General features: G+C 36.9%; 1 protein-coding gene across 1 annotated transcript in view; it reads right to left on the bottom strand.

Moving 5' to 3' along the window:
• Nucleotides 1-947: 947 nt before the first annotated feature.
• Nucleotides 948-23,044, bottom strand: part of LOC128699229 (small G protein signaling modulator 3 homolog) — a 99,484-nt gene continuing 77,387 nt past the window's right edge. Inside the window, exons 13-17 of the mRNA XM_053791837.2 lie at nt 18,482-18,592; nt 17,678-17,845; nt 16,424-16,566; nt 11,376-11,480; nt 948-10,981 (exon numbers count right to left, since the gene is read on the bottom strand). Of these exons, the coding sequence (XP_053647812.2) occupies nt 10,730-10,981; nt 11,376-11,480; nt 16,424-16,566; nt 17,678-17,845; nt 18,482-18,592 (779 nt within the window). The 3' untranslated portion in view covers nt 948-10,729. The remainder of the gene's footprint in view (nt 10,982-11,375; nt 11,481-16,423; nt 16,567-17,677; nt 17,846-18,481; nt 18,593-23,044) is intronic.

Raw genomic sequence — 23,044 nt, 5'->3', positions numbered from 1 at the left:
TCTCCATGGTTAGGTTACTCCTTTGCTTTTTGTTTTTAAGAAAAAAAAGAAAGAAAATAAAAATAAAAATAACAAAAAGAATAAAAAAAGGGGGAAGCGGGGAGGAATAGTTCCCAGGAGGAATGAAAGGGCCGGAAATCTCCCTTCACGCCCAAGAGGACCTCAGCACCGCTAGTAGCGCAGATGCAGCATGGAACCAGTGCCATACCCTACCCTTCATGCCAGTAAGCCAGCAATCCGGGATAGCAACCTCACATCTGCCGAGCTACCTCGGTGGACAAAAGAGAGGGCGGCCGGATATCCGCCACAAAGCATACCTCCTTCGGCCACCACCCCCGGAATCCGAAAGGTGGCTTCCAGAGATACACCCGTCGCCCGAAAGACACCCAAAGCTACTCCGGGATACCGAAGAGGGATCGGGACATCCCCAGGCGATCCAGATTCCACGGCAAACTACGCCACCGCCAAGAACCTCAATGGAATGGGACGGACCCCGGTGTCCTGTCCCCTACCTAGGAACTAGCGCGCCTGTGGGAGAAATCCCAAAGGCCAAAAAGAGGAAGGGCAAAAGGGAGGGGTGGGGAGGAGGAGGAGGAGGAATGGAAAAAGGGGAGGATGGGATAGGGGAGGGGAGAATGGGGGGTAATTAGGTTCGGTCTGAGGAAGAAGACCGACAGGGCTAATTCCTCGGACCAAGAGCCTCTTCACCACGCCAAGGAGCCCCCCTTGAAGAGGATTTAAAGCCCAAGATTTTACAGACTGACAAAATATGAACTCATTTTTCTTTTATAATTACACTTTTTTTCTGCCGCTGATGCAAAATTTGAAATTACATTGTAAATCAACCTATTTCAATCATGTGTTTAAAATCTACAAAATACTATATTTTTAACAAAATGTTTTAAACTTAGTACTAAGTCATGTGTTGTAAAGGTTTACCAACCCAATTTGTCTTCCATAGAAATGTATTTTTATTAGAGACAGGAAATATAAAACAAATAATCATTGTGAAATATACATTAAGCATCATATACAGAGCTGTAAACAGCATAGCGAGCCTTGAGTTTAATATCTACACAAACTAAACAATTACCAACCTCGTGTGTAAATACCAAATCATAAAGAAGTTAATTGTAGTTTTCGTATGTTAATCCATTGAAGTGCCAACTCGTAAAAGGAAAAAAAAATTGTATATAATTACAACAGTTTTCTACTGTTCACTTGTTCATACTTTAAACTTAGAACTGAATGCAATTACAATGGATCTCCATGTATCATACATGATGATGAACAACCACTCTTGTTCATTTAGCCCCTTCCAAAAGGAAGGGGGATGAAAGAGTACCTTGGTGAAGGACTCTTGATCTGAGGAACTGGAGTCACTCTCCTTCCATTCCCCAGGCACTATATAACCCACCCTTACAAGCTTAGTACTTACTTGCCCATGAATGTAATTGTCCATTCGGCCAAGTTTACACATTAGAAAACATACGTGAAGCTATGTTATCCTTATGGGTTTAGTGCTTCAAAGAACCTTTTTTTTTTTATCAAAGGGAAGCACTAAGCCTGTAGGGGGTTGTATATTGCCTTGGAAATGAGCAGCATTAAGGTATGAGCCAAGGAAAGGGAGGATAAATTCAGTTTCTTCATTCAAGAGCTCCTCACTGGCATTGAGACACCTCCCTTGAGGGGCCATAAATATAATAGAAAACATACAGCATAAAGAATATACGCGTTTATTACATTTATGTTTTTTTTTAAATTGACTAGAACCATTTTAGTTGAAACAAATATTGTATACATGGTAAATGTCAGTATTTACTATACATATGAGAATATTCATGTAAAAAAAAAAAAATAACCAATACCTGTCCTATGTAAGAAAACACTGAAAAAAATTGACTAAACAGTTAAATATTATTATATACTACGTGTACTGTACACTACTTGAGTAACTGAAAAATACAGTATAATCAAATTATATTCTAAATCCGTGTGGGTTAGAGTAACTGAAGAAATACTGAACAATAATTCTCCAGATTAAACACACCTACACTGGTTTAGCACTGGCATTTTAAGCAATAATTCGGAACAAACAATTATGAAAATCTTGTTTAGTAATTATTGATATTAATAAAACTAAGCAAAACACTTACACAGTACTGTATTTGTTAAATGGCATTATTATAAAGTCCTTGTTTATAATAAGAACTCCACTGTAGTATGCAGTGTTCACACCTTTCAACAGTGAATCACACCACCTGTATGAATTTGACAGTTTTTTTTTTTTTTTTCAAAAAAATGCCTGAACTTTCTCATGGATGAGGAAATGCAAGACAACATTTCTCTTCCATTTGACTATACATATAAATACAATACTGTACTGCAGTAGAAATAATAGAAACTTGATATGGTTTAATAGCATTAGGAGGTTAGTGTGTCTGTCTCCTAATACCATCAATGATATTTTGCATTACAAAAAATCTGACAGTATAATATAATCTATAAAAATAACTCCCTTCCCTCCTAATTCTCTCTCACACAAATTGCAGTATTTCTAATTATATACTGTACTAAATATCTTTCAAAAATTAATTAAAAACTATACGAATGTCTGTAACTGAAAGAATAATCCTACATTAAATAAATCAATAAAAATTACCATGAGACACATGTGCAATGTTAGATAGCATCACAGAGGTAATGCTTTCCCCTCCAGGGCTTTATCACTGGTTTGATAAGCCTCTGGCGAGTGAAAAGTTTCCTTAATATGCAGTTACCTAACTGCACACTTGTCTTTACAATTGTCAGTATTATATACCTTATTTCAAATATACAAAATACAGCTTCTCCTCACTTAGCAATGTACTCGTTTACCGACGACTCGGACTTACGATGGGCACTCTGACCAGTATGCATACCTAAATAATGTATATTAGAGCTGATTTCCTCTACTCTGTTTATTAAAATATACAGTACACTACTGTATAAACATTTGAAAATATACCAGAAATGTTATAAATGGCACAAAGGTGACATTAAAACAATATCAAGGATGGTTGACATAAACCCACTACCATTATAGTATGCTCCTCACTTAGCGACGAATTCGTTTACCAACGAGGTCTTAGGAACGAAACTCCGTCGTTAAGAGAGGCTGTACCAGTAAAAAGAGTAAATTCAGCAAATGAGTTGGATACTCAATAATTTAATTATCTAATAATAATAAAATAAATAATTTAAAAATAATGATAATTTCCCCATATTAAGGAATTGGGAAACAGACTGGAGTTTGTAAGAAGTCTTAGTTTAGGAGTATATGAAATAAGAGGACATTGATGAAATTTTGCAAGACCTTAAAAAAATAAAAACTTTAAGAGCCTAAACATACTGTAACTATGTAGGATTTACTTAAATTGCATCTGATATGTGTACAGTACATACTTTCAAAAGTAATAAAAACCCTAGGTTGATGTTAAAGCACCAAAATATGGTAAACCAAGTTTGAAAATACAGGAAAAAAGATGCACTAAGAAAATGGCAGTATGCTGGTTTGTTAGCTTTAGAGATTATTGACTGCACAATTCATTAAGGCTGCATTTTCATGCATACACCAATCAAGAATATGTCATTCTCTAAAACAAAAGGGGATTAAAGTACTCTCTCAGTGTATATATATGTGATTGGAGAACTAAAAAGGACAGTTGAATTTTCTTATAGTGACCTCTCAACATATTACAAAAACATAAGAGCACATTACTGTAGAAGAAAGACTAGAAACCTCAGATGCCTTTGAAAAACATATTTTTTAGTCAACTTTCATGATCATAGGTCAGTGGTTAATAAATAATTTACACAAAATGTACACAAACGAAAATGTGAAAATGCTATTAATGTGACGAAAGTGGAACTGTATAAAAAATGCTCAAAAGTAGTTAAATGGAAGGACAGCTTGAGGTGATAGCAGTTTATATATGTATTTAACAGTGTACATTGATCACTTCTATACACAAAAATACAACCGCTACTATTAAGTGACACTTGGGATTTTAAGAAGCCAAGGCATTTAAAAGTGCTTACGTATATAAAACTTCAGAATCATTTGAAAATCATAGTTTAATGTAATTAGTTTATGTAAGCTATCACAAGAAAACCTCTAGACTATTTTCCTTCAAGGCAAGGGGGGGGGGGGCCACTTTGACGCTTATGAAAAGCTTTTGATCAAAGGAACTGGAAATACTGTACCTTCTTCCTCAGATCAAACCTAATTACTATGCCCTCAATTCTTCAGGTAGTGTATGGCTTATGGGTTTAACAATTCTAAATGAAGTTAATGACAATCTTAACTTTTTTTTTACTGTATTAGGTACATACAGTAAATAACTCTCGACTAACTTGTGTTTTACAGTAATAGCCATATGTCACATTAATTGAAAACACACTTAGACTAAAATCTTTGTTTACCATCCTACTTAGGAAACGGTATGGATTGGAAAAAAAAAGGTAAATATACTCTATGTATATTCACATAGTTAACAGAGTAAAGTGGACATGAAGGAGCCCCTTATCTCCTTCATTTAAATCTTTTCTATTCATAAAACAAAATTTATTGTGCAAGAGTTGGAGTACTCTTAAATCTAAAAAAAAAAAAAAAAATGCAACACTCTTAAGAATTAACAATCAGATCAAAAATTATTCTAAACTAGATCTTAACAATATTCTTACATAAATATTATAGGCTTCTCATAAAAGTAAATAGATAATCAACATTGTAAGCTCCTCTGAGAACTTGGAAGAAAACAGGTGTGATACCTTTAGTTAAGGCTTTTAACTAATCTAATGTACGCTGAATGACCCACATGGGTTTAGCGCTTGTTTTGAATACATTATAGTAATAGCTAACCTAACCTGATATGTCAAACAAAATAGCAAAATGACCAAGTCTTAGGGTTTTACTGGCACAAAGGTACATAACTGACCTGATAATTCTTTGGGCGGGATGTACATCCCAAGCTAGGCACATACACTTCAATGACAATTACATCTCATTCAGTGTTGAAATTTATGCTCTAAACTACTTTCATTCCTGTACTAAAAGACTTAGAGCAACCTACTAATCCTCTAGGATTACACCTAATGAATTGTATATCTTATTTAACTAAGTGTATGGTTTACAACATGATAAAACAAAACATCTGTACCTGACTCGTATTTTTTTTTGGATTTATCTTGTCTTAAATTTACCTTTAGCCTATCAATCCTAAAATAGTGAATATTATACATCCTCAGATCACATATGTTCTGCCAAGATCAATACACTTAAAATCAGAGGAAAATAACTGTTCTGCACAACTACTGTGAATGAGTTATGAACAAGAGTATCTAAAGTATTAAGTTTGCATGTTACCCACATTATTCATGTCAGTGTTTAACCTCAAACCCAGAAAATTGCCTTACCTGTTCAGTATTTTTCCTGTGACTGTTTTACAGCTTTTCTCTATTTTCACAGCCTAGCTTGAGGCTAAGCCTCCAGCTGACAAGATTTATGAACTGCAAAAAGTGTCTCACTTTCAAAAGTCAAAATATTTACATGAGGACGAGGTATTTACAGTAAAACATGCTGTATGACCAACACAGGTTTAGAATATTTTTGGGATGATAATTAAGACAGCTTGTGGAGAAAGCATGTAGATGACGTTAAAGTGTTGGAGTGTTTATGGATCTTAGGAAAGCATGTCAAAGTGAGACAAAGAAAGAAAAACCTTGCATATCTTTCTGCTTTGCAAATGCTAACTTAATGAAACTCATACCAACCATGCTGACAACAGATAATGAAGTTGAGGCCATACTGCTTTATGGCAACAAGACTACAGAAGAGTTCAATTCTGTTAGAGTATAAATACAGTAGAACCTCGGTACGCAAACAGCTCCCTACTCAAAGCTCAGCACTCGACCAAACAAACACGACCTGCCGGAACTTTACTGTAAACTATTTCGTGTTTCTTAGCATTTTTTGACGTTTTTTTTTTATATTTGTATAAGTAAGTCACCAAGGGACTTACGAAGATTAGTGATAACAAGCAATCAAAAAGAAAATTGGTTGCAAAGAATTTGTTCAATACTCTAATGGATCAGCACCCGAACAGCCTTCTGGAATGAATTATGTTCAAGTACCGAGGTTCCACTGTATAAATATTCATGTAAAGTTTTTAGGCTTGTCAACTGACTTTTGTGTCACACAGCTGAGGGAAATGTTTAAATGAAGTGTAGTTTTTATAAATGAAACAGAGCATGTATCTGTATGATAGTTCCAGACTATGGAACTGAACTTCTCCAGGCTGAGGGACTGACAACTTCAAATCTACAACTTCAAGGGTGATGGACTGATTACATCATCTTCACATCTCTATGGTTCCTGCATACTTTCTGTATTTGACTGAAGAAGCCTACTGTGTAGATGAAACGTTTCGGAATAAAGTTGCCTAACTGTTGCCTATGTGTCTTACCTACCAACCATGAAGGAGAGTAACCAATGTGACAAGAATGACATACAGCATGTGTATAAATAAGTGATGGACCCAGTGACTGATGTGACATGAATGTAGCAGAGCATCTATGTGAATGAGTGGTGTACAATGACTGATTCAAGATGAACATAGGGCAACATCAAAGCTGTGCAATGTCTTTCATAGTTGTTCAATATGACTGGATAAAAACTGAAATATAAGAGAAACTGTTAGAGAATAATGTGAACCTAGTACTTCATAGGAGTAAATGCAACACACCATGTAAATCTTTGAATCTTGTAACAGTTTTTCTGGCAAAATGTTTGTGTATAAGAAGACAATGAATGTACATGAAAGTACAAGCAGGTTAATGATAATGAAAAAAGAAGGAAATCAGTGTAAGTGGAGAAGTACTGAAATCTGTCAAACTTAAATATCGGTGAAGAAATGATGTGGGTGAAGTAAAAAAAAAAACACTAGTTACAATAAATGGGGATGCAGGTAGTGGGTTGACTGAAGGAGTGATTGTTCAAATTTTCTTGAATGAATTATTATTATTTTATCTTGTATAAATCACTGAGGAATGAACATAGAATTATGAGCAGGATATGAGCAAACTGATGGAGAAATGGATAAAGAATCCTTTCTCCATAAGCCATGTGTGTTGTAAGAGGCGATTAAAATGTCGGAACCAAGGGGCTAGTAACCCTTTCTCCTGTACAATTACTATATATAAAAGAAAAAAAAACAAAGAAAGTGTGCTTTCATTTTTGGGTCACCTTGCCTCAGTGAGAAACAGCTGGCGAGTAAAAAAAAAAAAAAAAAAAAAAGAGCAATCTGAGAAAAATGTGTAGAAGTAAGAGGATTGTGTGATATATAGAATGCAAAACAAAACTGACTAGCAATGTTGAGAAGTATGGTCTTGATTATAGTGCTTCCCCCACTATGAAAGTGCATAATACAAGTAATGATAAATTGCAAAAACAAACAGGAAAGCTACCCCTCCCTGCTTTTTTTTTTTTTTTGATCAAACCTGGTTACTTCCCATTCCCCAGGCACTGTATGACTCCTACAAGTTCAGCGCTTTCTCTTCAATATAATAATGAGGGCCAGAGAAGGAAACGTTAATATATATGGTGAGCGTGCAAATACATCCTATGCAAATGAAGTGCCAATGACCATGAATTTGTGGAAGCCATTTGTTAGGAGGGAATGAATGGTAATTTATTTTATGACAAGCCATGTATATTACTTGACACTTAGTAAATAATATGGCTGAAATACTAGCATAGATATTTTGCAAGTGTGATAGTTCATGTTGTGGTGCTGAAGTGCGTGGAAGGGTGTATAACAGCTTGGACGTTTTGATCTCTAAATCTTTAACCATCTTATCTATAAATTTCAATTTCTTAGCAGATATTTATCTGCCCCACGAAAATGGTAAATAGGGCAATGGTGGTGGTGATATTCATAAAATGTTTTTGCCCAAGTATGTTTTATGGAAATGTATTTTCTTATATTACCTTTCTGAAAATTATGGTAACAAGATGAAATTGACCCTGAGTAGCCTTCAGGCAACCGTATCTAAATTATTTGGCTCGTTCTATACCCCATATACCTAACACTCTGAGCCACCTACATGCTCTTCTGTATCTTAAAAGACAAAATCAGTTGTCTTCTCCAGATGTTAAAACTATCATTTGTACACCAAGTTGCTTTTTGCCATATCTAAAGAATTGCACTGTGAGGTTCAAAGCTAGAAGTTATACTGACTTTGACAGGAAGACAAAATTAATTGTACACACAACTGTGGTGATTTGTCAGGAAATGGGGCAATTGTTTCCGGACATGGGTCTTGAAGTCATATTATGACCTGTTAATTAAGTTTTGATGATATGACACACTTACCGAAGGACCAGTAAGCCTGTGAATATTGTGTTAAGATACAATGAATATTGTTAGTTCTTAAAAATGAGAATCTCAAAATACGATTTACTATAATACCAGGGGCCAAACCGCTATACTTGCACTAAGTTCACAATTGTAGACTTGCAACTGCAAAGGACACCAAGTTGGTCCCCAGTACTTGTGTAACAAGTACCGGGGATGCAAGCTTGGGTTTTCATACTACTATTGACCATAATAATTTTCACTTACCTATACTGGTTGTAGAATACATTTTCTGGCACCAATTAGCCTTGCCCATAGCCAACCATTGTAACTACCATTTGAGTATGATAGTTAAGTCTAAGGTGTTGACATGCCTGGCCAAACTTGTAGATGACCATACAGACACATTCAATGATGTGACATATTTGCTTTAGTTGCCCTTCTCACAGATGGTCCAACTTTTGCTGTAGATTCTGTGGTTTCTACATCAATACTATTTTCTTTATCAATTATAATCCATATTCATTGAGCTAATACCCTTTCTTCAATACCACCACTGCACACCCCCACCATTTATTTACTTACGTGCCAAGCGATGCTTTATGATCGTTATGGTCTAGCACTTTCTCTAAATAATTCTAATACAATGGTACCTCGAATTTCGAACAGCTCCCAAATCGAAAAATTATTTAAGTGTATTTTTGGGGGTCTGAAACAGACTAATCTAATTTACATTATTCCTTATGGGAAGAAATTCGTTCGGTATCAGCACTTTAACAGCCTTCTGGAATGAATCAAGTTCATAACTTGAGGTACCATTGTATGTATACATAACATTATTTCTTTATGAAAATATTTCATCTTTTTCAGGTCACCCTGCCTCAGTGGGAGATGGCTAGTGGTAAAAAAAATTATTATTCAACAGCTGACCATGGGATGAAGTCACTTCTCATGGGTCATAAATACAAAGTTTTGGTCATAATTTGAAATAGCCCCATTAGCGGAACGCCAAGGCGAAACGCTGTAAAGCAGAGCCCTACTGTACAGTAAGCCCTAGATATAATGGACTAATAGAATATATAAAAATAGCAAAATGAAAAGCATTTAAGTACTCTACTGTATACCTAATATAGGATTGTACACAATAAACATTGAAAATTTAGTTAAAAAATTTACCCAGTGGATTTTACCCATTTTAAAAGCACATTTTATCAAGGGATTGTTGTATTACTGAGCTAGGTCAACAATGGCATATTTTAATAGTCAAAAAAATGTTCTGTCAGCAGTACTTTACATGCCCTAGTTCTATCTTTCAGTAGCAACCCCAGTACTGTGGTGGTGGTCTTGATTCACTGTGCATGCAGCTTTTTCATAAATCTAAAACTCACAGATTCATATCTGCTTTTAAAGCAGAGAATACTAGCAGAGTACTGATAATGACATAATTTTACTTTAGACAGATCTCTACAGTACTTCAAACTCCCCAAACACTCAATTTTTCCATGTTCTTGTCAGCATTACCAATACTGAAAGCTATGGAAGGACTACTGCAGTCCACCCATTTGAAGTTATGAATGTACCAAAGTGGTTGCAGGACATGGAGGGAATTACAATGGTTATACCCAATATCCAAAACAACTGTTTGTATTATCCAGTTGGCTAATATGTAACATTTATATTTATTCATGAGCTACAATGCAGTCTCAAAGGTCAGATTCTATCACTTCAAGAATGGCTTTACTAAATATAGCCTAATACAGAATATATTTATCTTAACATTGTTGTTTATCACAAATGCAATTCTTACAAAGCAGGCAGACACCTGGAGCAAAGAACTTGCCTCAGTGTATGTGGATTTAAAAAAAAAAAAAATCAGTAACCCAGACCATCGCTTTACATCAGATTCTATAAAAAGTATCACCACACGATCTGAAAAATTAGATACAAAAATAAAAAAAATCCTGTATATTGTACCTACAAAAAATATTAATACAAATAAACATTGTCAACTGTTAAGAAACTTTTCATGACAGTTTTTTGAAAGGGGCTTCAGAGTTTAATTGAAATAGTAAGGGAAACTGACCAAGTTAGACATGCATGGCATGACACTGCTTTTGCAATGCAAAAAATTTTTTTCAAATAACTTGAAAGTAATGTCTAACTTTATATCCAAATCATATTTTGCAATGTTTTGTTGTCTTACCATATTACAAAAGTGTCTAAAATTAAATGTGTACTACCTTCTTGTTAGACTAAAAAATTTACAGGGAGTTATTCTTGAGATTCCAATATCAGTTCAGATATTCTACTCACACTGCAACTCGTTAATGTCACTATAGATCCCATGAGAAGAGATGGTGTTTGACAAGCATGTCACGCACACCTTCTCGCAATGGTCGCTGGTCTTGGTTTGGGGGTGGTGGTAGTTCCCAATCTGGATTTAGAGTAAATGGGAATTGAGCTAACACTCTAAGTTCACATTTGATCTGCACCCAGCCTGGCGATCTGAGGAAGGACCATGGTTGATACCAGCGTTCCACCACATCTGCACTTGAACACAACACCTCCAGCCACAAGTGCAGAACCTGCAGATAATAAGCGACATGTACAAAATCAATTTCACACAAATCCCCCATCAAGGGGAAATCATGATGCTGGTGAAAGGCTGTGGAATCAAGACATTAGAATTACCCTCCTTTTCCTTAGATCACACCGGATTACCTTTCATTCACCCATCAATGCATTACTCAGCCTAATGGAAATTTAAAATTAAATGAACAATTATGCTTAACCATATTTGTTTGAATGAATTAAGTTGAAGACAGTTTGCTGTACAGTACTGTATAATAAAGATCCTTGGCTTATCAATCACAGAAAATGAAATTAAATATAAAATAATGATTTTATCTGTTTTAATTAAAGTAAAGCAAAATTAACACTAATGCTAAAAATACTCGTTATAATCTTAATCATACTCACTTGTTCATTGAGTCCCAAACATGTTAAAGAGCGTAGTTTAACATCCATCTGTGCATGTACCGCATCATGACTCATGTTGATGGCTTGAACACATCTGTAGAGAAGCTGTTAAAAAAGTACAACCTTATTAGGTCTCGCTACCAGTTATGGGAAAGTACTGCTTTTACCAATCTAAGAGCACCCCCTGCAAGTGAAGGAGGTGACAATGCTGGTGAGGAACATTCTGAGCCAAGGAACTGAAGGCATCTTTCCCTTCCCTGGATTAAATCCAATTACTTCTCATTCCTCAGATTCTGTACAACTCTTACAGGTTTAACTTTTCCTTGTAAATATAAAAATAAAATAGGGAGCAACTTCTTCACACATCTCAGCTAACACTTCCTGCTTGCATATTGCCTCACTTTACCCACTTCTCTCCTCTCCCTTTCCCTTACTTATGCATTATTTCTCAATTCTATCCTTGTCAACATCACTGCCATTTTTTTTATATTTATGATATTTACTTGCCTATTTACCATGTATGTTTTCAACTGAGATGGCCAGAAAAGATGCTTTAAAGTTTGAAAGTTAAAGATACAAAAAAGACAGCAAGGATTAAATAAATATATGTATTCTTTTATTTCAGGTATGTCTTGCTACATCTATTTACACTTAGGTCACACTACACATGCATGTACAGTGGAACCTCAAAAATCGAACATAATCCGTTCCAGGAGCTAGTTCTAAATTCGAAAAGTCAAATTCGAAGCAATATTTCCCATAAGAAATAATGGAAATACAATTAATCCGTTCCAGAAACCCAAAAATATTCACACAAAAAATACATTTTATAGAGATTAATTACAGTTTTACATACAACAAATACTATAGTTTTTAATTATGTATAGTAATACATATAAAATAACATTTTTACTTACCTTTATTGAAGATTGGTGATGGCATCTGGAAGATAGAGGGAGTTGGGGTTAGTGTTTGGAAGGAGAATCCCCCTCCATGAGGATTTCAGGTAAAGCCCTCTCTGGGGTTACTTCCCTTCTCTGTCTTTTAATGCCACTAGGACCAGCTTGAGAGTCACTGGACCCCTGTCTCACAAAATAACTGTCCACAGTCCTCTGTTTCTGGTGCCTCTTTAACATTTCCCTAAAATGGGACATGGTTCTGTCACTGAACTTGTTGCAAAGATGGCTTGTTTCAGTTTGCTCACGGTGGTACTTCTGCACAAACGTTTGCTCATGGTGGTACTTCTGCACAAGCATTTGGACATCATTCCACTTGGCACAAATCTCCTTAATCTTTGAAGAAGGCCCCTCATCCACTCCCTATATTAACACCTTTCGCAACATCAGCTTCCTTGATTTGTTCTTTCTTTGCCAGGATAGAACCAATGGCTGACTTTTTTCCCATACATCCTGGTAAGCTCAACAAGTCTCACACCACTCTCATACTTCTGCATTATTTCCTTCTTCACATCTATGGTGTTTCTCACTTTCTTTACCACAGGGGTACCACTAGCAAGTTTCTTTGGGCCCATGGCAGCTTATTTCACAGTCCCACAAGCACTAAACACAACGAAATAATCGTAAAATGTGTGAATGAGAGCGCAGGTTAGTGTTCACTCAAGCATAAACAAAGCTAGACTGCTCACGGCACCTGCGCGGGGACGCGGACAGAGCGGGCGGCAGACAGGTCCCGTACCCAGCGGTCCAAAAATAGGGTCGCATCCGATAATAGGGACACAGTTTGTCCGAAAAAATGGTCCTATTTTCGAAACGTTCAATATGTGATACGTTCGATTTTTGAGGTTCCACTGCACAACCATGTATATACATATATATATACACCCATTTGGGTTTTCTTCTATTTTCATAATAGTTCTTGTTCTTTATTTCCTTCTATCCACATGGGGAAGCGGAAAAGAGTTCTTCCTCTGTAAGCAATGCATGTCATAGGAGGCGACTAAACTCCTGGGAACAGTATAAATTACTAAATATTATCTTTTTAGATCACCCTGCCTCAGTGGCATACGACCAGTAGTTGAAAAAGTCTATTCTTTTGTCTGTCTTGCAACACCTTGTTTACCCCCGTCTCCCCAAGAGTTCTGCATTAACGGTGGCAGGGGCAGCAAAAATTTCTAGTAAGCTCTTAACAATTTTGCCCTGTTTACCAACATGGGATCTACCCTATACCTAATCCTCCTTTTTTTTTCCATCTATGAAGTAAGCTCTCCACCCATCATCCTAACCCTTGTGCTGCATTCTTGCAATTTTTTCTTAAAACTCTTAACATTAGTCCTTTTCAGATATCCAAATCAATGTCTTTCTCTCTTTGCAGTTTCACCTATTTCAACATAGCTATTTTCTCATGTTTCCCCAGTAAATGTATTTTTATATAGGACAATTAAAAAACATGCATTAAAGATTTACCCCATTCCTTGATAGACTCCCACAGGTCAGAACTGTAAGACGTATACAGCCGCACAATCCTTTCTTTCCTCAGTACTAATAATTTTATTAATCGTATAGCTTCCTATGGATCAAACCCCTTTCCTATCTAAACAGTGGCACCTTGACTAACGAGTTTAATCCGTTCCGTGACCTAGCTCATAACTCAATTTGCTCAAATATCAAATCAATTTTCCTCATTTAAATTAACTGAAATGCCATTAAACCATTCCAGCGGAATTCCTGCTCTCGGGAGGCAGGACAATTTTTTTTTTTTTCCAACAAGTCGGCAGTCTCCCACCGAGGCAGGGTGACCCAAAAAAAGAAAGAAAATCCCCAAAAAGAAAATTACTTTCATCATCATTCAACACTTTCACCACACTCGCACATTATCACTGTTTTTGCAGAGGTGCTCAGAATACAACAGTTTAGAAGCATATACGTATAAAGATGCACAACACATCCCTCCAAACTGCCAATACCCCAACCCCTCCTTTAAAGTGCAGGACAAAATACTTCAATATAACACTAATATCAATTGTATGGCTTATTTATCTATCACAATTGATCTAATATGACATAATAAACAATATAAATAACATAGAAACATGATATATACTCTAGAATGAATAAAATGCCATCATGTGATGAGTGGTGGCAGCTATTCCCACTCCTGCTCTGACCATATCTTCCCATGCTCTTATTATATATATATACATTTCTTAAATACAATGGACCCCCGCCCTTCAGTGGCTGCGACTTTCATGAAATCTGACTTTTGGCAAGTTTTTTCGGCAAAATTTAGCTTTGCGCTTCGTGATTGGACTTGTGATTCGACGACCATCCAGTACGCGTCCGCCCGTCAGCATGCACACAAAGCCAGTCTCCCGCACTATTCACACTCGGTGTGTCATTGTTTACCAGTGCATGACCAACACCCCATGGGTTTATACAATACATTTCATAATAATCCATTGTTTTTTGTGCTTACAACTGCTAAATAAGCCACCATGGGCCCAAAGAAAGCTCCTAGTGCCAGCCCTTTGGTAACAAAGGTAAGAAACACTATAGAATTAAAAAAAAAACTCGTAGCAAAGTACCAAAGTGGAGGAGGAAGAGAGAGGGGAGAATGTGCCTTTTGCAGTGTTTGTGATTCTACGATATGTATGATACTAAAGCAGTAGGTATCGATAAAGGCTATAGCTCCAGCCAGCGATAAAGTGTAGAATTAACAGTGTAGCAAGTAAGTTAAGCAATAGAAAAACGACATGAAAGTAACTTTCCAATGTTGGACGTGTATAAGACTGCTGAACATATGCCGGCCTGCTATCTTCCACCACCCTAAACCTCTGCCAGCATCTCCTTCATCAAACTACCTAATTAAACTAACATCTCCTTCAAGGAAAGTGTAAATATAAAAGTGTAAGTATAAAAGTAAACAAGTGTAAATATAAAAGGATCCCAACAGAAATAAGTCACTCTTGACTTTTCTGGGTTATCCTAGATACTTTACACATATGCTGCTATGTATGATAATTTATGTACGTAACTGTATTTGTGTATACCTGAATAAACTTGTTTATAAATTAAAATGTAAATATTACTTATTTATAAATTACATACATTGTTTAAGTGTGATAGTGTTGGTGGGTTCTGCTGGTGCCTCACCTCTACCACCACTGTACTGCTTCTCTCAGTGGCCCTTATAAACCCAACAACAACAATTCCATCACTTTACTCCTCTCATACATTATGACATATTTTATTCATTCTAGAGTATATATAATGTTTCTATGTTATTAATATTGTTCATTATGTCATATTAGATGAATTGTGATAGATAAATAATCCGTAGAGATGATATTAGCGTCATATTGAAGCATAAACTCGCGTCCCTCTCGCCTCCTACCTGTCTGCCATACACCAACAAGAGTCTTCAATAAAGGTTAAGTGTGATGTTAGATGTTCATTTATCCATTTTATTAGTGATTTATATTTATTTGTCAGCGTTTTCTGTATGTAAATCTATATTTAATCTGTAAAAAAATTATTTTTTTTGTCAATACTTTTGGGTGTCTTAAACGGATTAATTGGATTTCCATTATTTCTTATGGGGAAAATAGATTCGCCAATTGTGAATTTCACCAGTCGACAGACTCTCTGGAACGGATTAATCAAGAAACTCGGAGGTCCACTATAAATAAATACAGAAGTGGAGAAGAATCCTTTCTCTGTAAACCATGCACGTCAGAAGAGGCGAGTAAAATGCCAGGAGCAAGGGGCAAGTAATCCATTCTTCTGTATAAATTACTAAATGTAAAAAGAAAAACTTGCATTTCTTCTTTTCTGGGCCACCTTGCCTCAATGGCAGACAGCCAGTGTGTTAAAGAAACATACATTATAATTTTGGCATCTTTTTAAATAACTCTTTTAGGGTAAGGGCACCTTGATGCTGGCAGAAGGCTGCTGGTCTAAGGACCTATAGCTACCCTCCTCTTCTTTGGATCACACCCGAGTACCTCCCACTTCCCATATTAATGGGGTGACCTTACATAAAGTTTTTCCTGTACATTAGAAAACTACAAGAGTATTAGATGTTCACTAGACCTCTTCTGGAGTTAAAACTTTGCCATCTTCATCTAGTCGAAATGTGCGGCAGAGAACCAAGCGGGAGTAAACAGAAGAAAAATCTCGCTCCACTTCTCTAGCTGCTGATTCTTCAATAAACAGCCATGGGTGACATGGACCACCTGTAACAAAAAATATTTTTCAACAATTAACTCATAAAAACCAGACACAGACTGCTATATACACAGTAGGTATTGCATGATCTGAATGGCTAAAACCAATATGTGCCTATAACATACAAACTCATGAGCACATGAAAGTACAGTGTAAAGTGCAAAATGTAATTTTAAATTCAGTATTTGTCAACAGGAAATACATAAGCATCAAAAAATTAAAACAGAAATGTAACATGGAAAATTAATATTCTTGACATCTTGCTCTTCAAAAAGTCATACAAGGAGACAAACGTAAGCAAGAAACAGGTTATGTTAGTTTTCAAAAAAAGTGATGCAGTAAAGTGCTATGATGAGGCAAATGGAAAAAATAACTAGGACAACATATAATAACTACAGTACAGTGTACATGAATACCCTTCAGCAAGGGTACATTATTGCTGGTGAATACTTTATTCAAGGAATCAAGAGCTACCCTCCCATTCCTTGGATCAGACATGATTACATTCCATTCCCCAGGCAGAGTATGTCTCCTGCAAGTTTATTATTTCCCCATAACACAATAATAATATTACAGGTAGTACTGTATAAATGAATACTTGTCTAAGAGTTTTGAAATGCTCTGCTGTATTGTGGCAGTGTGTGTGGCAAGTGTTTGGGTACATTAACAGAAAACTAACAAAATAAATCTAATAAGAAATCGAGAAAATTATGATAAAATGTAATAAAAAAAAAATCTTAAAAATATAAGTGATGAAGTATATGGCAAATTAAGAGGCAGGACCAAGAGCTGGAGCTTCCCCACCACAACTTTACAGATTCAAATACGTAGTTAATCGCAAGACAAGAATAAAACAAATATAACAGTAGTAAATAAGAATCTTTTCAAATATGTAGTAAAGTTTTAGAGATAAATTTCAAATGCTTAAGAAAAATTATCAAAGGTAGAATGTTCATAGAAGGTAGTGATACTGTATATGTAGATATAGTTCATAAAGTCTAATAACAACCATAAAATGCAGATTTATTTGACAAGTTTCAAAAATTTTTTAGAAAATTTTAAAAATATAAAGACCACATACATTCATTACGAAACTGCAAATATTAAAAACACACTAACCTAGGAGAGAAGTTTGACGCATTCCATGTTGAAGAATTGCTTTTAACGCCGGGCACAGAGTTCCTCTCACTAGATCCGTCACTATGGCATTGATGGCATCGTCTCCAGCACGGCTATACTCTTTACTGCGTTCATCCAAAACCTCAACAAACTTAGCCGGAAACCACCCTTGAATGAACAGCAAAGTACATTATTCTAAGTTGAGGTTTGGAGGGTCATCTCAACTACAATGTATATATGCATTTCTTGCATGACTGCTAACGAATGAATGATAGTGAATGCATTTTCTTCTTTAGGGTCACCCACCTTGGTAGAAAATGGCCAATGTAGTGGTTAAAATAACACAATTTTACAAAAAGAAATTTAAAATGGACCAAGATAAGGGAATACAGTATACTGAAAAAATTAACCCTGTGCATTAAATGAATATGATAATTAAACCAAAATTTCAACATATTTCTTAATATTTTATTTATAAATTTGAACCATGAGGAGCTAAATATTGTTTTCTTTGATTTTCTCTGAAGAAAAAAAAACAATTGTAGTTCCCAAAGCCTGAATCAAGGGTGTAACATTTCATTCTAAAACTGAATGTGTTGAACCAATGTATAGAATAGAAGAAATATATTCATCAGTACAAATGAACAGAACAGAAAGGAAACTCTAGCTAAAGATGAAAAATTAGAACAATGTTTTTAATAGCAAGAATCGTGTAATATATTCCAGCTGAATGAGGCAGCGAGTCATGCCATTTATGCATGAAAAAAAGGCAACAGCACTGTATTCTACAATAATACAACTTACCTCGCAAGCCATTCAGTTCTCCAATCCAGCAGTGCTCATCACGTTGGGACACGATAGTGATAATATCATTCTTACGAAAACCCAACTCATCATCATCGTGTCGTTCAAAATCTGTAAAGATAAGATAACTGGTCAAAGGCTGATAAATTAGTGCACATAACTACTGCCAAACTAATTCATAATTACATCAGAGAATCTCAGAGTGATATTACATACAGGTAATGCACATGTTGGTAACCACTTGACTATTTACTCTTAATTGTTGGACTGTGAATAAGGTAACATTCACGAAGGGATTCTGGGAGACTGGTAAGCCAAATCTGAGTCTTGGAGATCAGAGGTGTAGTGCCTGCACTCTGAAGGAGGGGCGGGGGATACTGAAGTTCGGAGGATCATTTGAACTGTGATGTCTGCACACTTCCAGTAAGACAGCTATTGAATGAGCGATAGTGAATGCGTGTCTTTTTTTTTTGGTCTACTCTGGTGGGGCAAAAAATATTTATCTAACCCACTTTTTGAATAGTAATTTGGTTGATTATGTGTGAGTGACGTGAAAGTGTTGAATGATGATGAAAGTATTTTCTTTTTGGCGATTTTCTTTCTTTTTTGGGTCACCCTGCCTCGGTGGGAGACGGCCGACTTGTTAACCCTTTGACTGTTTCAGGCCCCTCTCTGAAACTGTCATTCTATGTCGCTCAATTTTTGAAAAAAAAAAAAAATTATTTTTTCTTATGAAATGATAGAGAATCTTTTCCCGATGGTAATGACACCAAAAGTTCGAAATTTGGTCGAAAACTCGTGGAATTATGGTCCTGCGAAGTTAGCGGTCTCGGGGACATATGCGTATCGGCGATTTCGCCGACTTTGAGCCCTATTTTCAGCCAATTCCATTGTTCCAGTTGACCAAACTCATAGCTATTTCTTTAGAACTCCATTTTATCTATCAGCTGAGTACAAGAAACCTCCCATTTACTAATTTAGACTACCCAATATGGTGGTCAGAAATTGGCAATTTGGCCAATTTCACACAAAATAAAAAAGATGCCAATTTCAAAATAGGGTCCAGAATAAACAAGGTAGACATTCGTGGCACTAAAATAACATATGCTCTGTTCATTAGTCACATCTCTAGGCCCCTCTTATATTATTATTGCTTTCTATTTTGATTTTTTATTCATACAAAAAAATACAAAATTTACTGTTATGCAGACGACTGCATTATTGTAAAAATGGTATAAATAATATCAGTGCACTAGTGAAAGAATACGTATTAGACTCCCCAGTTGACGTGTATTGGACGTGTGGTGTGATTTATTTACTCTTGAACATTGGTAAAAATCGAACATTTCCGCTACTTTGAGCTCAGTTTCAAGGTCGTTTTCATCGTAAAAGTAATGAAAATCATCTCTATTTCTGTAATATGTTTTCCATTTTATCACCTAAGACCATGAAAACGCGAATACAACGATAAATACTATACGAAAATACACCTCAAAGTTGGCGTTTTATTCCAAAAAAACGATCAGTTTTTTTTTTCTCATTACGCAATGTGTGCTGCAGGATTTTTTTTATGTGGTGCACACTGACCACACAGACCCATTCTCTCACATGTGGGTCTACCAGCTTTCTCCCACTTGATTTGAAGCCGCTAGAATTATTGAGTATATATACGTCAGAAACATTGGCTCGTAAGACGTATTTATACGTCGAAAACAGTCAAAGGGTTAAAAAAAAAAAAAATATTTTATATATGTGTGTGTGTATAATATATATATATATATATATATATATATATATATATATATATATATATATATATATATATATATATATATATATATATATATATATATATATATATATATATATATATATATATATATATATATATATATATATTATTATTATTATTATCACACTGGCCGATTCCCACCAAGGCAGGGTGGCCCGAAAAAGAAAAACTTTCACCATCATTCATTCCATCACTGTCTTGCCAGAAGGGTGCTTTACACTCCAGTTTTTAAACTGCAACATTAACACCCCTCCTTCAGAGTGCAGGCACTGTACTTCCCATCTCCAGGACTCAAGTCCGGCCTGCCGGTTTCCCTGAATCCCTTCATAAATGTTACTTTGCTCACACTCCAACAGCACGTCAAGTATTAAAAACCATTTGTCTCCATTCACTCCTATCAAACACGCTCACGCATGCCTGCTGGAAGTCCAAGCCCCTCGCACACAAAACCTCCTTTACCCCCTCCCTCCAACCTTTCCTAGGCCGACCCCTACCCCGCCTTCCTTCCACTACAGACTGATACACTCTTGAAGTCATTCTGTTTCGCTCCATTCTCTCTACATGTCCGAACCACCTCAACAACCCTTCCTCAGCCCTCTGGACAACAGTTTTGGTAATCCCGCACCTCCTCCTAACTTCCAAACTACGAATTCTCTGCATTGCCCTCAGACATGACATCTCCACTGCCTCCAGCCTTCTCCTCGCTGCAACATTCATCACCCACGCTTCACACCCATATAAGAGCGTTGGTAAAACTATACTCTCATACATTCCCCTCTTTGCCTCCAAGGACAAAGTTCTTTGTCTCCACAGACTCCTAAGTGCACCACTCACTCTTTTTCCCTCATCAATTCTATGATTCACCTCATCTTTCATAGACCCATCCGCTGACACATCCACTCCCAAATATCTGAATACGTTCACCTCCTCCATACTCTCTCCCTCCAATCTGATATTCAATCTTTCATCACCTAATCTTTTTGTTATCCTCATAACCTTACTCTTTCCTGTATTCACCTTTAATTTTCTTCTTTTGCACACCCTATCAAATTCATCCACCAATCTCTGCAACTTCTCTTCAGAATCTCCCAAGAGCACAGTGTCATCAGCAAAGAGCAGCTGTGACAACTCCCACTTTGTGTGTGATTCTTTATCTTTTAACTCCACGCCTCTTGCCAAGACCCTCGCATTTACTTCTCTTACAACCCCATCTATAAATATATTAAACAACCACGGTGACATCACACATCCTTGTCAAAGGCCTACTTTTACTGGGAAAAAATTTCCCTCTTTCCTACATACTCTAACTTGAGCCTCACTATCCTCGTAAAAACTCTTCACTGCTTTCAGTAACCTACCTCCTACACCATACACTTGCAACATCTGCCACATTGCCCCCTTATCCACCCTGTCATATGCCTTTTCCAAATCCATAAATGCCACATATATATATACATATATATACATATATATATATATACATATATATATATATAATAGGTAGTAGGTTGGTAGACAGCAACCGTCCAGGGAGGTACTACCGTCCTGCCAAGTGAGTGTAAAACGAAAGCCTGTAATTGTTTTAAATGATGGTAGGATTGCTGGTGTCCTTTTTTTCTGTCTCATAAACATGCAAGATTTCAGGTACGTCTTGCTACTTCTACTTACACTTAGGTCACACTACACATACATGTACAAGCATATACAGTGGACCCCCGCATAACGGACGCCTTGCATAACGGACAATCCGCATAGCGGATGCTTTGATCGCTAAAATTTTGCCCCGCATAGCGCCCAAAAACCCGCTCAGCGGCCTTCGTCCGAGACGCGTCCAATGTGCGGCCTGAGCCACGCTCACATGTTCCGCGGGTGGCATTGTTTACCAGCCAGCCTCCGCGGTAACATCCAAGCATACAATCGGAACATTTTGTATTATTACAGTGTTTTTGGTGATTTTTTTCTGGAAAATAAGTGACCATGGGCCCCAAGAAAGCTTCTAGTGCCAACCCTACAGCAATAAGGGTGAGAATTACTATGGAGATGAAGAAAAAGATCATTGATAAGTATGAAAGTGGAGTGCGTGTCTCCGAGCTGGCCAGGTTGTATAATAAACCCCAATCAACCATCGCTACTATTGGTGGTACAGCTGCTGCTGCTGCTGTATCACCGTCAGCTGCTGCTGCACTGTCAGCTGCTGCTGCTGTACCACCGTCAGCTGCTCCTGCTGCTGTAGTACCGTCTGCTGCTGCTGTAGCATCATCTGCTGCTGCTGTAGCATCGTCTGCTGCTGCTGTAGCATCGTCTGTTGCTGCTGTAGCATCGTCTGTTGCTGCTGTACCACCGTCAGCTGCTGCTGCTGCTGTAGCATCGTCTGCTGCTGCTGCTGTAGCATCGTCTGCTGCTGCTGTAACATCGTCAGTTGCTGCTGTAGCATCGTCTGCTGCTGCTGTAACATCGTCAGTTGCTGCTGTAGCATCGTCTGCTGCTGCTGTAGCATCGTCTGTTGCTGCTGTAGCATCGTCTGCTGCTGCTGCTGCTGCAGCATCGTCTGCTGCTGCTGTAACATCGTCAGCTGCTGCTGCTGCTGCTGTAGCACCGTTGTTGGTGTGGCTTATTGAGAATACCAAGAAACAATTAACCCCAGAGGATTTGCCACCCAGGATAGCCCAAAAAAGTCAGTGTCATCGAAGACTGTCTAACTTATTTCCATTGGGGTCTTTAATCTTGTCTCCCAGGATGCAACCCACACCAGTCGACTAACACCCAGGTGA

This window comes from Cherax quadricarinatus, chromosome 54, assembly GCF_038502225.1.
Source record: "Cherax quadricarinatus isolate ZL_2023a chromosome 54, ASM3850222v1, whole genome shotgun sequence".
Lineage (NCBI taxonomy): Eukaryota > Metazoa > Arthropoda > Malacostraca > Decapoda > Parastacidae > Cherax > Cherax quadricarinatus.
The sequence above is the reverse complement of the archived record's forward strand: the minus strand, read 5'-3'. Positions and strand labels throughout refer to the sequence as shown.